The following is a 16936-nucleotide window of genomic DNA, read 5'->3' on the forward strand; positions in this document are numbered from 1 at the left end:
AGCCGTCTGTTGGCTAGTGAAAGGTTTAAAATAACAGTTAGGTTTAACTTTTTAAAATATTTTTTTCTATGAATGTGACTTTATTGCTCTCCTGATAGGTTGCTTAGGTTTTTCATTTCTCGTCCTGAAGAAGAGAGTATCCTGTGTTGCACCTTAAGGAAAGCATAATAATAGTTATCAGTTGTACTTGCTTGGTGCTACAGTGTGTAAATGCTGTCTTTCATTTTCACATCAGATGAAATGGACAGGCAGTAGCAAACATGATGATTATCACAAATTAACAGCTCCTAATGTAGGGAGAATGGCAACATTAAAAAAAAAAAAAGTGTTTGTGCCAGCAGCTAGTGTAGTGAAGTATGTGGTGATCCTGTGTAAACTTTTGTAATTTTCAGCAGAAATATGGTACGAGGCTTTTCTTTCTGTTACTTTTCCTGTATTTTCCTCCTTCCACTCACAGTGTTTTCCTTTCTCTTCTAGCATTATTTCCTTGGATGCAGACAAGCACATACACATGTTAACTGAGTGGTGTATTTCTGAATTGCCTGTTCGGTACATGCCCCATGTACTGCAGGGTTGATCGTCGGCAGAGGCTTAGCCTGAGAAGCTGAATGTCTGTTCCGATAGCACTGTAGGAAAGATCGTTCGTGGTACCTGTTTTATGTCTGCTCATCAAAATATCTGTCGGCAGCAGGCTTCGTCTGTGTGTTGGAAGTTGCACACAGTGACAGTGTGTCTCTGCTTGCTGTAGAAATATTAGCCTGAAGTAGCCCAGCGTAAACTTTGAAAGCGAAACCAACATCAATGCAAGTCAATATGAAGCGGTAATATTCAGCTGTTGCATGTCTGCTAAGTGTTTTCTTTCCTTTTTTGGGAAGGGCTGGAAAACTGTTTCTCACAATTATGTTATTTAGTCACTAATATTAAAAGAACGGACAGATTATTGCTGACCACAAAAATCACTTTGAGAGAATGGTCTGGTTTATTATTTCTGTCTTTCTGGCGTATGCTTTAAATGGATGGATAGCATTTCTAAAATTACGTTTTGAAATGCATCAGGATTTAGAAACAAGCTGCATTTAGAATTGGGTTTTGTGCCTGCATCCATACAATCAGATGGGTTTTATTCTTTTCAACATATGTTCAAGGATTTAAGCATTTGTGCATACTTCTTCATAAAGAAGTAGAGACATGCAAATTTTTTGTTTTTACTGAATATCATTCCCATTCTTCCTTTTGTTTTCACTATATTAATTTCAAACGCTTTTGTTCTCAAGTAAGTAAGCACAGAGTCTGTTCCTTGCCAAAGGCAGTTAATTATTGTAAATTGTATACTGGTTTCTACAGGTAAGTACAAAAATCTTATAGCAAAATTGTTTTAAGAATTATTCCTTTTTACAGAACATGATGTTGATCCTTATTGCTAAATGAGAAGCTGGTTTGTAGAGCGCTGTAGTCTTACAACTTTTCAGACTCCTAACATAACTATATTAAGGTTTAAGAAGGTTGCATAAATATGTTAGATAAGCATAAAGTCCTCCTTGTTATCGTACTGAGGGTACCACCGCACCTTACAATGGAGGAGAAACATTTTGGTGTATCCACCCTCTGTCGGGATGGACCCTTACTCGGAAAGGAATTCTCATACACCATCTCCCAGGAAATGTAACCTTTGCTTATGAAGCTAAACTTAATTTTGGTGACAGACAGCCTGCTGCAAGACTGGCTGCTGCAGTCTTGTAAAATAGCAAAAAATGAAAACTGAGCCTGACTGAGCGTTATTCTCATTCTTTGTCTGCTTCTGCGCAGCTGTGTGGAAAAACAGAGGTTTATTTGCACTCAATGAATGTGATTTCCTGTAATGAAACACATGCACATGGACTACACACATCAGGTTTCTTTAGTGACTTCTCTCATTTGATGCAGCAAAAATGTTTCACTTTTTCAGTAACTTGGCATATATTGATCTGCTGGGTTATTTTTGTTTGCTTGTTTTCCTCTCACTGTTAGTTCATCGGGGTCTTGGAGCCAAGTTGTGGCTTTCTTTTTCCCTGTAGTTTTTCAGCATGCCTGAAGAATTTTGTTAGTAGTATACTTTATCAGATGTCTGCTTAAAAGAAAGTAGTTGTGCCAGTCTTTTAGTAAGTGTATAAAAAGTACAGTCTGCTTTGTTCCCTGTTTGGGTGTTGATTCCCCAGTTGGTGAGAGATGTCTCAGGAGTGGCTGAAGTGGTTACTGTTCTGGCTGTCATCCACCCAGCTCCCCCAGAGCTTCCTACTCCAGCAGCAACTGTGGTCTCATGATGCTGTGTGTGCTCTTGAACTGATACCAGCTGATACCAACCGGTGCTGATTTCAGTTCAGTATACCAGGTTAGAGTGTATGTGGTAGCTCGGGAGCAGACATGCATCCCAATCAGCCATCCTTGCGTAAGGGAGATGTAACCTTGGGTGAGGACTGTTAGTGTTAGTAACTGCGTTTGACTATTGTAGTGATGAGATTATTGTAGTTACAAGACTGTATATACACAGATGAACTGTAATACAAAGATGCCATTTAACACTCTTCAGTTCCTCCCCAGAGGAAAACTACCAATCAGATAGAAATATTCTGTCCTGCAACCAAATATGGGAAAGAAGAACAGGGCTTACTGCAAGCAGCCATGGATTAGTGTTTAAAGAAAAAAAAAAAAAGTCAGGGAAATCCAGATGTTAAGGGGCATCCTTTTTCAACGGCAGGCCAGAGATGAGCAGTCAAGGTATTTGGACTTCTTCGATGGTTCTGTTCCTGGTTTTGCACACAGTTAATTCCACTAGTGGTGGAAATCCCTTTGCATGAAGTTTTCATTATTATGTTACTCCACTTCTCTGCTTATTACTAAAGGCATACCTTGCTTATTCTCTGCTAAAGGTTGCTAATAGTGGTTAGGATTACTCTGTATGGTGTTAGAACATTAGTGCCCATGGACTGTTTTCCCTTTAAACTTTGTAAAAGGAGGAAAAATAATAAATAGTAGAAATGACATGATTTACTGTTGTGAGTTTTTTGTTTGTTTTAAATTGTAGTCTGCGTAATACCTGTCAAATTATATGGGTCTCTAGATAGTACTTTCCTCAGCCGTTCAAATCTTACAGGGTGGAAGTTTAAATTTGTGGTGAATAACATCTAATCGGTGTCCAGGTCTTTGATTAGTTAGCTTAAAAATAGGAGGCATTAAGTACTCTTGAATTGTTAAGAGTACAGAGTACTGTCAGATGAGCTTCTCTTCATTTTTTTTTTTTTTACCACCTTGTTCCAATTTTATATGAAGGCGTGCATCTGAGTTCTTCTGCACTCACTAGAAAAGCAGGTATGCAGGAAAGGATGGACTTTTATAAAATTCACAATCTTATATTAAAACAATGTTCATCCATTACCAAGCAAGCCACTAGTAAAACCATCTATGTGTTTTGTTGTTTTGAAGATACAAGAGTATGCAATAGAATTTAGATTACTTCGTTCAAAGATTCTTCATGTTACAGTGTAATACACTGTAGAAATTTACCTGAAGTTCAGGGAAGGAAAAAACCTCAGCATCTTCAGTATGCTAGTGGCAAGTGTAGTGAGAAAGCTGAAAGCTTCCATGTAGTGTATATGTTCTATCAGAAACTGATGGTGTTTGAAATAGGTATTTAATCTCTCTTTACTTACTTAGTGGTTTATGTGTAGTTTCTGTGCTCACATAGACTGAAACTACAAGTACATAGAAGGAAATATCTTGAGTCAATATTTTCTGTTACTGGTTTGAAGAAATAACTTCTAGTGATACAGTCTTCATTATTACAGAAAAATTAATGGAAACAAGTATGAAGAACAACTTCTTAGTAATTTATATTGATAGATTTAGGAATTCTGTAATAAATTTGGATATTTAGGAATTTCCAAAATATAGCACTTGAAAGCTGTGTTATCTTCAGATGCTGTTGCTGAAACACCCAAGTAATGTATGAATATATTTCAGTGAGAGTTTGGGGGCAGCAGAGGAACACCACCTCATACTTTTGCAGATAATTAGACTAGACTTCATTGTCTGACTCTAATGAAAACCTGGTGCTTGTCATGCCCCAGGAATGCAGAAACTTTTTTCAGTTTCAAGGTATTTTTAGTTATTTTCTTAATATAGAGAATTATATTAAAAATATGATACATTTAAAGTATATGTGCTATAATTCTGTGGAAGAAAAACACTCTGTAGTACAACATTTGCAGTTAATTCTAGCTTTTACATTTTCTTTATAAGCTGAATGTTCTTCTGCTCAACAGTAGAAATAGTCAACAAATCTGTAGTCCTGCACTGAAGTTGGAAATTAAGTTCCTAGATATTTTTCAAACACAATTTTTTATTAAAATAAATCTAAAAAATATTAAGTTTAAATTTAAGATAGGTCACAATTTTTAAAGTCATAGAATTGTACAATAATTGAGTTTGAAAAGGACCTCAGGATGTTTCAAGTCCAACCTTCTGTCAGCCCTGAGATCAGATAAGGTTTCTTTGGGCCTTACGTGGCTGGATCTTAGAAACCTAGAAGGATAGAGACTACACAAGTTCTCTGGAGAATGTCTTCTACTGCCCAACTGTCCTCGTGGTGAAAAAGCTTTTTCTTTTTGTCAAGTTGGAACTTCAAAATCTCCAGATATATATTTTTCATGTTTGTTCCTCAACTGTGTATGGTTTTCTCTTCAGTTTAGCTCCATGCACAGTTGTGTCAAATGTTCTAAAGCAAGATCTGCTTAACTTGAAGTTGTAAATGATTTAAGTCTTACTATGATTCAGTATAAGAGTAAAGATTATATATTTCTAATGGATAGCCAGACTTCTCAGGAATAATGCAGCTGTGGGTTCAAAAAAATAAAGTTTAATGCTCCATGGTTTCACTTAGTGGAAATAAATGAGCAGATTAACATTTATTTTAGGAAAGTCTAAGTTATCTGAAGCAGCATTGATTAATAGTTCCAAGCCATTTTTGTGATCATGATTTTACTAAAAATTTTTAAACACTAATTCTTTGTTCAACCATGAGTTACATTTTGCTCTGTTTCCAGTATGATGGTTTCTGTCCTCACTCTTAAATGCTGTTTTATTTCTGGAGTAGTGTGTTCTGGCAACATCGTTTATAGTAATAGCCTCTGGAAATGAGTGCACCTAACCCAAGAGGTGTGTGTGTGTGTTGGGGGGGGGAGCGGGACGGGATGGAAGACACGACAAATAAAGGCCATATAAATAATAGAACTTCTTGTTGGTGTACTTTTGCGAACACTGCATTGAGATGGCTATGTGATTATAGTCCACTGAAACCATTTTGTAGCATCAAACTGAAACTACTCTGAAGTGTTGAAAATTCAAACTAGATTTGCAGAAACTTTTTAAAGCTTTTGTAGTTTTTCATAAATCAGTGCTGTCTACCATAATAACAATTAATATATGATTGCATGACCTGCTTTTCTGATTTCTGAGAAGCAGCCTGTAAAGTTTTAGCTTTAAATCTCTTCACTAATAATTTCACATTTGTATGTGATTAATACATGTCGTTCTTCACCTCAAAACGAGGCATGCAAATTTAGTTTTGATTCTTTTTTATAAACACAAAGAGATTAATGGTGTTTGCTGGGGAGTAATCTGGTAGTCCAGGTAATTTTTGTGAGGAGGCCTGTGTTTTGTCAACCTGCATAATTTTAAAGATTCTAAGATGCAGAATTTGTGATGAAAGTTCGTAAGTCAGAATTTCGTTCTGACTCTTTGTTTTATCTGTTAACATCTCATTCTCTTTCTGGGTCTGGCTAATCTCACATTTTCAATCTGTGTGTTCCAGGTATTTCTGCATACATAGCTAGCAGGCTCTGGGAGTACGTTGGCATAGTTCAGAGTCTGTTTATAGTTGCAAATACCTGCCAGCAAAATTTCTAGAGGTGTCTCTAGTTAGGCTGTCTAAATTTGCTGTACAGCAGATGGCACTGGAAGAGCACATCAGTGGGAGACTTCGGTGATGCCGTAATTAGTACAAAATACTAGCAAAGCTGTTGCAGTGCTGAGGATTGTGAAGAAGTTGAGTAGTTCATTTTAATGTATTCCAGGAAGGGGTGCATGCTGGGCTCTTCTGTTTCAGCTCTTCTAGATGTAGACAGTAGAAAATTCTACACTCACAAGTGTATGAGTGTATCTTTTATTGAGGACTGTTTATACAGTGCTTTTAAACATGTTAATGTGCAATCCAGAATTACTGGTATTTTTAAAGTATGTGCAAAGAAGGAAGAATATCTGGATCAATTAGGGTATTTGACTTCAAGGTATATTTGCTTTCTCCTGTCTTGGATAAAATATGTGTAAGAGATGTCATAAAGTAGAGTGATTCTCATATGCAAGACTTGTTTAGAGGCTTGCTTTCATCTGTGCGTTGTGTTCACTTCAGGGAGCTTTGATCTGGACTGTCATTCACTAGATTTTATTGTCTTTTCCTGGATGAATGAGCTGGACTTCTGGATGTATGCATATTCTTTATGTGGTTTATATTTGAACTTCAAACCTTTGTTGTTTCTTTATATGAAATGTTACAATGATAGAAGTAATGAATCATACATTTGGACAATCATGCATTTTGCTTGATAAAGATACTGTCTACTAAGGTAGTCTGACAGATGTAAAACACTTTTTTGCTCAAGCAGGCTTAGTAATCACTTGACTTCTCTATATGCTGTCATAGAGATTTATCTGTTGAGATTATTTTTAGATTTCGGATTTTCATTTGTGAAAAAAAACCCAAAAACCCACAACCCCACATTTTGATACTGAAAGACTAGATGTGATAAGAATCTGTTCTTTCAAGTGACTTGTTTAGCTTTCTAGTTATGGAGAAGCTGAAGAAACATACTTCATTCAGTCAAATTTTAGGTAACTAATTCTTTTAAACCCACCAGTAAAAAGATTGGTGAACCAGACAGTTTTGGGCTCTATACATGTTCTCTCCCCAATCAGCAACGTGATAATGTTCTTTTATTTTTCTCCCTAGTTTAGAAGGCAGATTTTATTTCATGCTTGCTTTTTTTAGGGTTAGGAATTGCAAACAGTGTGATGTACTTGCCACAAGGATGGGGAAATGTATCTGGTAAAGTGGAAATAGTATCAGCTTGTGGATGTCAGAAGCAGTTGGAGGACATTGTGGATTTCACAAGAGGGGCTAATGTAAGGGTTTCCAGGCTTCTGGTACTACGTACACAGAGGCACAGTTAAATTTATCAAATGAGCAAACACTCTGACTTTGTCAGTTAAGGAGCAGCATAGAATCCTGAAGTTATGTTTTCAACTCATTTTGTAGGTTCATTTAGTTACATATGATGAAAAGAGTGCTGTAAATTGGTAAGATGCCAAAATCCAAATGGTTTAGGAATAGAAGGTCAACAAGGCATTTTAAGTCTACTTTTAATTGACATGTTACTCTCCCTTTATCTGTATCTAGCTTTTTCTTAATTACTGTACTTTGTCAGTTATTCTGATATACCAGATTTCTAAATATATTCTACTCATGTTTGGTTTTCAGTACTTCCATATTTTCCAACTATTCCAAACATACAGAGCTCATATTAAATATCAGTATTTTAAACCATGAAATTTTATGGTTCTGCATGTTTCTGTCATAAGAAAAGGAAAATAAAAGTAGTGTCTTAACCCTTGAAAATGCATATCTCAGTATCATCCTCAAATTGTGTTAAGTGGAATATGTTTTTTTAAAGTGTCGGGACTCCTTAAGTTATGTTAAAAGTGGAAAATAAGTAGGGAACTTCTAATAAAATACTGGTTCTGTTTTTCAGGGGTTTAATATTCATTCATAGCAAGAGTTGGTTCTTAATAGTTTGTTTGTTTAGGAAACAAGGTTTTTTGGCATGTTTGTTTTTTGCTGATGGCAAGTAAATCAGTTTATAGGCAGAAGAGAAACCTTGTAGTTTCTCCCCATTGAGAGAAAGGAAAGTGCTGTTTGGTAATTAAGAAGGCGACATGGGAAGAGCTGAAGATACTCTAAAGATGGACGTGGGAAATGATGGAGGTTATGGCAAAGACAGAACAGGTCTTCAAGGTAGGGTGATACAGATAGTGTAGAAAATTTGAAGATAGGACTAGAGTACAAATCCAAGTAAATCAAACTTTAGTGCTTCTGCTGTTTATGAGGACAGTGTTCAACCCCCTGGCAGCAGAGCTTTGCTTAAAAATTTTCAAGGTATTTTGAAGTTCGGAATGCTTAGATGCCTTGCATTGTCTTTTGGTTTGCTTTGGGTAAGATCCTTTAGCCTTTGTGTACTTGAGGACCACAAAAGTTGGCCTGGACAAGAGTAATAGTCAGTTGACCGCTGTTTGATTATAGTAATCATTCTCTTTACATGCTTTTATGCATTTTTTTAACGGTTATTTAAGAAAATCATATTGTTTAGTTGATAAAACTTATTTCAGTTCATTGTACTATTTTTATCAGTTGCTTGTATTGTGAAACCATGGGAGAAAAGTGGGAAGTGCATACATAAGGACTGTTTTACTTTCCCCTCAGTGTCCTAAACTTGGAAGATTTCTGGAAAGATTCTTACACTCCTCCAGCTTGCCATGGTTGGCCTGGAGCCCCCCTCTGGTTCTTCCCCTTTCTGTAGAGCTGCTTGCTTCGGAAGGTCTAACTGACATTAAAAATTAAAAAAACCTCAACAAACCCAACCCCCCAAAAAACCCTAAACAAAACAAATAAAAAGCTGAAAAGTCAGATTTATGGAGGAGGTGGCTACATGACTGGAAGATGTCAAGTGGGAGGAGTTGAGTGGGTCTTGAGCAGATGTGTCGACTTAGTCTTGGCAGAAGTAGTGGAGGAAGAAAAGCTCTGATAGCATTAGGCAAAGAGAGCCTGTGATGTGACCTCCTCTATACCTAAAACAGAGTTTAGAAATCACTTTTCTTTCAGAGAAGTTCAGGAGGGGACCTCTATAGTTTGCTCTAAACAGATGTTGCTTTGCTGCTAACTTCTATTTTTTGATTAGAGTTAGTTTCCCTGTAATTATGTAACTATTTGAATATTGCTCAACTTTCCTGTGTAAAGAAAGTATGACCTTGTAAGACCATGTTTTTAGGACAGTTTAACCTGTATGTAGGAATCCTGTCAGAGTATCTTCTATAGTTTTATCTTCTATAGTTATTGTTGTGGGGATTTTTTGGGAGCCTTCTGAAAGAGGGGGGTGTTTCTGTGCTTGAAAATTTTATATACATACATTAAATATGTATGCCAATGAGTGTGATGTAATGTGTGTGTATATTTAAAAAATAGCATGCTAAAAGCAGAAAAAAGTTGTGGAAATATCAAAGGCAGATGTAGCAGATTCATTTTTTGTGCCTGATTGGTTTCCAAATCAGCTCTATTTACTTTTATTTGATGCCCATTACTTAAGTACTACAATTTCTGTTTTGTTTGGAGAGGGGGAAATCCTTATGGATAATTTTTAAAATATTTCTTTTGTGAAGTTAATTGTTTTTTATTTGTTTCCAGGAAATGGCTCTTGAAGTTAAATGAGGCTGGATAAAACACATAAATGAAGCAGAAGCTGCTCTGCATGTGTTAGGGCTATATCACCACAAGCACTGCTGATCAGCCAGACTTGGTAACTTGTCATAATGAAGAAAATTAGTCTCAAAACAATTCGCAAGTCCTTTAACTTAAATAAAAGTAAAGATGAAAGCGACTTTGTAGTGGTTCAGCAGCCATCGTTAAGTGAATTTGGAAAAGATGACTCCTTGTTTGGCAGCTGCTATGGTAAAGATTTGGCTAGCTGTGAAGTCAATAGTGAAGATGAAAAAGGAGGCAAAAATAGATCAAAAAGTGAAAGCTTAATGGGTACGTTAAAAAGGAGGCTTTCAGCAAAGCAAAAACAGAAAGGCAAAGGCAGCACACCATCTGTGAGCTCTGCAGATGATGACACCTTTTCTTCCTCATCTGCTCCAATAACCTTCAAAGATGTACGAGCTCAAAGACCTCTGAGATCCACTTCCCTCCGTAATCACCATTACAGTCCAACTCCGTGGCCCCTTCGACCTACAAATTCAGAAGAGACTTGCATCAAAATGGAAGTGAAAGTCAAGGCCTTGGTCCATTCCTCTAATCCAAGCCCAGCACTGAATGGTGTTCGAAAGGACTTCCATGACTTGCAGTCAGAAAACGTGTTCCAGGAACAAAACAATGCATTAAAAAATACAGAATCTCAGAATGGAGACTTGCATCTTCATATTGATGAACATGTGCCTGTAGTTATTGGATTAATGCCTCAGGACTACATTCAGTATACTGTGCCTTTAGATGAGGGAATGTATCCTTTGGAAGGATCACGTAGTTACTGTCTGGATAGTTCCTCACCCATGGAAGTTTCAACTGTTTCTTCTCAAGTAGGTGGAAACGCTTTCCACGAAGAAGAGAGTCAGGTGGATCAGGATGTAGTCGTTGCACCAGATATCTTTGTGGACCAGACAGTGAATGGTTTGTTGATTGGTACCACAGGAGTCATGTTGCAAAGCCCAAGAGTTAATCACAGCGATGTCCCTCCACTCTCACCTTTGCTACCTCCAATGCAGAATAATCAAATCCAAAGGAACTTCAATGGATTGAATGGAACAGATGCTCACGTGGCTGAAAGTATGCGCTGCCATTTGAATTTTGATCCTAACACTGCCCCTGGAGTTGGAAGAGTTTATGATTCTGTACAGAACAGTGGTCCTATGGTTGTGACAAGTCTCACAGAAGAACTGAAAAAGCTTGCGAAACAAGGATGGTACTGGGGCCCCATTACACGTTGGGAGGCAGAGGGAAAATTAGCTAATGTGCCTGATGGCTCGTTTCTCGTTCGAGATAGTTCTGATGATCGTTATCTTTTAAGTTTGAGTTTTCGTTCCCATGGAAAAACTCTTCACACTAGAATTGAACACTCAAATGGTAGGTTTAGCTTTTATGAACAACCAGATGTGGAGGGACATACATCTATAGTTGACTTAATTGAACATTCAATCAGGGACTCTGAAAATGGAGCTTTCTGCTATTCGAGATCCCGACTGCCTGGATCTGCAACTTACCCAGTGAGACTGACAAATCCAGTGTCTCGGTTTATGCAGGTGCGTTCTTTACAATACCTGTGTCGTTTTGTAATACGTCAGTACACCAGAATAGACCTGATTCAGAAACTGCCTTTGCCAAACAAAATGAAGGATTATTTACAGGAAAAGCACTACTGAAAGCTTATGGGAATCTTGCATCTTGCACTTTGGGAACAACAACAACAAAAAGAGATTGAATTACAGTTTACAGACTTTCATTATTATCAAAATCTTTTGCTGCCATAAAAATATTTCATTTTTGTGTGTAAAAGAAAAGTAATGCATTTGGATTTATGTTTGTTTTGGGGGGTTTGTGTATTTTGGGGGGCTTTTATTTTTGGAAAGAATGATCTCAAGTTTATTTTTAGAAGTGTGAAATAGCTATCTTTCATCAATGTGCAGATTAATCACAATGTGAATGATCAAATTCTCCTTAATTTCCCCCAAGTCCTTTGCTGCTATCCACTGTGATTTTTATGCATTGAAAGCACATTTCATGTGTATTCAACCATAAGTAAAAGTCAAATGAAACTTGTTGAATGGAATTTTTTTTTTCCTTTCAAATAGCCTGTTTAAAAAAAAAAAAGATCGTGGATAAAAAACATGTTGGTATTCTAAATTACAGAATATACATCTATGTTAAAAACAATTTCCTAGTATCTTAATTATAAATTTCTATAGAGATATGCCCTAATGTAGAACTTATAGACAGAGCTGTGTGATAAGAACATGGTTATGCAGCATATCTTTGGGAAAAAACCCACCACCCTGTCTCCTAAGCCTTGTATTGTCTGTACATTATTTTGTATTTGAGAAGGTTGGTTCAGCTTTCTTCTTGTCTCAGTATTTTGTCCTTCTAAAAATGGCCTTTTTAAAAAAAAAAGTCTGTGAAAGTCGATGTGTAGTACCTATAAGGAAATTATGGTATTGGGGGCCTTGTCAAATATTACCTTTTAAAATCATGACATCAGTTAAATAAATGAACACCTACCAGGTCCCCTCTTTCTGTCCTTTTCCCTCCTGCCTCCTCTTGGGAAGGGAATTTCCTGGATTTGTAGGAAGACTCTAGGAATTATTATTATTATGGGAACATAAATTCATAAGCCATTTTAGGGATGGGGTAAAAAATCTGATAGGATGATTCTACAATATATATTCAAACTACTTGAAATTTTACAATTTTCTGCATTATTTTTCACTTCAGAAATGCAGTAATACACTACTGTCCTTGGGATTGTTTTCCCCGTTTTTGGGATATGTTTTGTGGAGGAAGGAACAGGACTGATAACATTTTGGATGGAAGATGATTAAAATGTATCTCTAAAGCTCTGTTCTCATAGCCTTTGAAAATATGGGGAAAAGAGGTTTGGATATACATTGACCTCAGAAAATGTTTCAGTTTATTGTCATGAAATATGTTTTGACGTATGAAATATTGAATCAATTAAGTAAATGTTTATGACATCTGTCAAAGATTCTGGCATTTGAAAAGCTTACAGTTATTCTAACCTTCTGTAGGGAAAAAAAGACTTTCAATGGGGAGTACAGGTTCTACACTATAATATTTTCATCATGCAATTTTCCATGGCATTTTCCTTTTTTGTTTCAGGTTTTTTTCCCCTCATGATTCTGTCACTTTTATTTGTTAAAGGAGTCTTGGCTCACTTGGGACAGAAGCTTGCTTTGCCTGCATCTGCCCCCGTTTTGTATTCTAGAATGTCATCTTCCCTATCTCTGGTAGGAGTTGCTAGTTTGCTAGTCAGTAAACATCAGTTTAGGAAAGGTTATTCATCTTTGATACAACTTTCTTGTTTAGGTCATTTTCTTCTTGTTTGATCTAGCCTTTTGTCCCCTGAAATGAGTCTTTAGTAATGAATACAGTATTGCTGCAAGGTGGTGCAATAGCACTACATCTTGGGTTGCCTGAATTGATAGACTAAATTTATATTTTTTTAATTTATTTTTTGACCATAATGTTTAACTAAAAAATAAAAAAAGAAAATCAAAGGTAGATAAAGGTTACCTTTGCTTTTAAGGGACGGAGAATAAGGATTTCTTCTTTAGTCTGATAAAGTTTTAAACTTAAGAAAAAAATCTAGAGCAGTCTATATGCGTAATTTGTTGGCTCTGCCATTGAGATATATGTATGCAAGTGTGAATTCTGTTTTCTTTTTTTCCTCTACTGACTTCCCTCCCCCTCCCTCGAATCAGGATTTCTAACTTTATTCAAAAAGGCACAATAACCTATTGTATGGTACAGTGTTCTGATTCTGTCTGTGGGGAGGAAAAAGAAAATCATTTTTTTGGATTTCAGACGCATACTTTTGGAAGAAAACCTCTGGCATTTTCTTCACTTTAAAAATTCTTTCCCCGGACAAGCTAGAGGACCTATGCATTCTACAGAATCTTTGAAAGATTATAGTATATTAAATATTTTCTTTGCCATTTAATACCACTATTGAATGCATTAAACATATGTTTATACTACACCACATGCATTAATTTAGCAGTCATTGCATTGAAACTTAAATAGTTGAAGCTATAATATCCTGGTCTTATTGCTGAACTGAAAAACGTGCAGGAACGCACATGCTAAATTTCTTGCCCATGCCTTTATAAATTTCAGGTTGTTCATTCATACGTGTTGATGCTTTTTTTTAAACTTTGGTTCAGCTATCCAGTTTTTGAATTGCCTTCCTTGCTGTGTTCTTCATCTGCGAACTTAATCAGGTCAAGTTAACTTTGTCATCTCCCCTCCCTCCAGTAAAGCTTCTACAAAAGGAACACTGTAAAATGGTTGAGATCTAGGATGTGAGAACCATATAGCACTTTGTTTCTAAATAAAAAATGGTGGTGATATTTCTACTAAGCTCAAAATACTTTAAATCAGTAGTAAGTAGACACAAATACTTACTTTTACATGTTTCATTAATCAGAACCTTGCAGTACTTTTTTTCACGCTGAGGTAACTGGCCAGCCAGCAGAAGGAACCCAGAAAAATTACTTTGAAAACATTAAAGATACTTATAATTTCTTATAATAAAGATTAATATTAAAGAAACACAGTAACATTTAGTTATGAGACAATTTAGAAGTACTTGGAGTAACTACAAAAATTATGTTGACTTCTGCTTCATGAAAATTAGAGGAACAAAGCGTCCTTGACAAATAAAAGGAATATGAGGATATTTTGGGGACCTTTGGAAGTAGATACACTAGGAATAAAAGCTAACTGACTATAATCTTTACAGAGTAAAAATATGGCTATTTATTCAGCACAACAGTTTAAGGGTTCAAAAGGTATGCTTTTATGCAGTTGAATTGTGGAAAAATGTTTGAGCATCTGAAGTGATTGACAATATTGATAACATTGTCCGTTTTACGAATTAGAAGAGTAAAACAACACCTTGTATTTGGAAATAGAAAAATAAATTTGCACAATTTTCTCTGTGGGTTTGATTATTTTTTTTGTAGGCCAGTGTTATAAACAACTGAAAGTGATTTGTATTCTTTGATCTGTTTGAAGGATATAGCACTTATCCTGCTGTTGGCAGAGTGAATGCCATCTTTTTATCAAAATGTTTTTCTGTCAGAAGGATCAGAAATGCAATTATTAATTAAACTCTTTGTTCTCAGATGATCTGACTTTTCATTTTGTTAAAGCCAATTTCTTTCTGTGAATTTTGACTGCTGGGCTAAGTGAAATCTGTGCAGGTTTTGTTTTGATGCATTTCATCTATGTAAATTCTGGAATTATAAATTTAAAACACCATACCAGCAATATATGAGCTATGGTTCTGATGAGAATTATTTCTCTGTTACTGAACTTTCAAATTCCGAGCTAAGCTATGGATAAATTAATGATTGCCAATTTAATTTCTTAAACTCTTTTTACGACTGCAAAGAATAAAAATTGCGAGCATTCTTTATAAATAAAAAATGGGCTAGATTGTAGTTCATAATATGGGAAATACGGCATTGTATCTGGAGAGTGTTCTAAATTCTACATAGATAACGAAAAATTCTTAAAGAATTTTGTATGAATACATGTTGGGTTAAAGAATTTTTATAGTGATGATGGAGTGCCATGAAGTTAATACTTGCAATCCAGATTGCTGTAGTTTACACTTTTCTCTGTTTCAGACCTGGTGTGCACTATTTGTACTAAGCACGCCACAGAGTGAATTATCCAAAGTCCATTGATTTTAATGTGTTTTGGTTTGTAAACAAAATTATAGTAATTTCTTGCACATTTTTGAAAAATAATTGTATAAGGATTTATGTATCTGCTTCTGGATACAGTGTGTAAATAAAAATTTCATTCACAAAAAGATTTGTGGAGTGTTCTATACGTTAATGATGTTCTAAAACAAAACAGTTAAAAGGCATTGTAAAATTTGGGCATCTGACATTTAAATTTTAATGGCTACAATTAAAACTGTTCTTTTTTTTTTTACCTCTGTTAGTTGACTTTTCAAAACATTTCTATACACCGACTATATTAATTCCTGCTTTTCAAAGCAAGAAGAAAAATTGCTAGAACATAACTGGAATGTGATTTGTAAAGGTCTGTATGTGTACCGTAAGTTAACTTTTTTACATTTTTTTGTCATTTTCTTCCTTAAAAAAATTACAGAATTCATAACAAAAGTCTCCATTTCAACGGTCATATACCATCTCTTGGCTTCCAAGCAAGCAAATAGTTCTTATTTAGTTAAGAAAAAAAAAAAATTATATATGGTGTTAATTTTTATCTATTCACTTGATGCTGTCCTAGGTTCACTTTAAAAAGGGAATGTCATTTTAATCCTTGGGAAATTACATAAATAAACCAGAAGATCAAGGATAAACAATTTCTATCTTACAAAAGATATGCACAATTGTTCATGTTTTCATGTAGTTGTCAGACTCCTCAAATTCAAGAAAATACCACCTGCACCTTAGGTCTTCGTTATAACTGTTTGGGTTTGTGTTATTTTTAAAACAAATAAATGAAAATTAGCCTTGGTAGCAAGTAATTATTGTTCATATTATCCACAGCTGATACATACTTTTCTATGTATTCTGTAACTTAATCCCTAAAACAGTAACCAGAAATAATTTATAGTTTTTGCCATTTCAGAGAAAACTGCCTTCTGCTCCCTACTGCTGGGGCTGGTATTGCACACTCAGTGTGGCGTGTGGTTCACAGGGGAGCTTGCTGGGGTTTTTCTCGTTAAGTTTGCATGATGCTCTTCTCTACCTTTCGTTCTATTCGCTCCAGAAAATTTGGTGAGAAATAAACTTATCCTCAAATGTTTTTTTGGTAAGTGGTGAAAGGTAAGTTAATTTTACAGCCGTCTAGCATGATCCAGGCAGGGCTGAAATGTTTATAGTCAAGATGCCTGTAATCCTAATTATTTCGACCTCATGTTCAGTCAGCTTCATAGCTGTGAGAGTGGAAGAGAAATGCTAAGACGCTGCCAGATACAGAAATCTTGCTGTACATCTGATAACATAACCCTTGTACCAAGACACAAAGGCTGGGCTTGGCAGCAGGGAGGTGAATTCAGTCATAGAATTATAGAATACTAGCTTAGAAGGGACCTCAAGGGTCATCTGGTCCAACCTTTCTTGGCAAAAGCATGGTTAGACAACATGGTCCGGCACCTTGTCCAGCCGAATCTTCAAAGGGTCCAATCTTGGGGAATCCACCACTTCCCTGGGGAGATTATTCCAATGGCTGATTATTCTCATTGTGAAAAATTGTCCTCTTTTATCCAGTCAGAGTCTCCCCAGGAGTAACTTGCACCCATTTACC

The 16936-nt window shown here is 35.9% G+C and overlaps 1 protein-coding gene across 4 annotated transcripts in view; it reads left to right on the forward strand.

The window, feature by feature from the left end:
* Positions 1 to 15453, forward strand: part of SOCS6 (suppressor of cytokine signaling 6) — a 30045-nt gene extending 14592 nt beyond the window's left edge. For all 4 annotated transcript variants that reach the window (XM_054817189.1, XM_054817192.1, XM_054817193.1 and 1 more), the window contains one exon: positions 9545 to 15453. In XM_054817189.1, coding sequence (XP_054673164.1) covers positions 9670 to 11274 — 1605 coding nt within the window. In that variant the 5' untranslated portion in view covers positions 9545 to 9669 and the 3' untranslated portion in view covers positions 11275 to 15453. The remainder of the gene's footprint in view (positions 1 to 9544) is intronic.
* The last annotated feature ends 1483 nt before the right edge of the window (positions 15454 to 16936 follow it).

This window comes from Grus americana, chromosome 2, assembly GCF_028858705.1.
Source record: "Grus americana isolate bGruAme1 chromosome 2, bGruAme1.mat, whole genome shotgun sequence".
NCBI classification, from domain to species: domain Eukaryota; kingdom Metazoa; phylum Chordata; class Aves; order Gruiformes; family Gruidae; genus Grus; species Grus americana.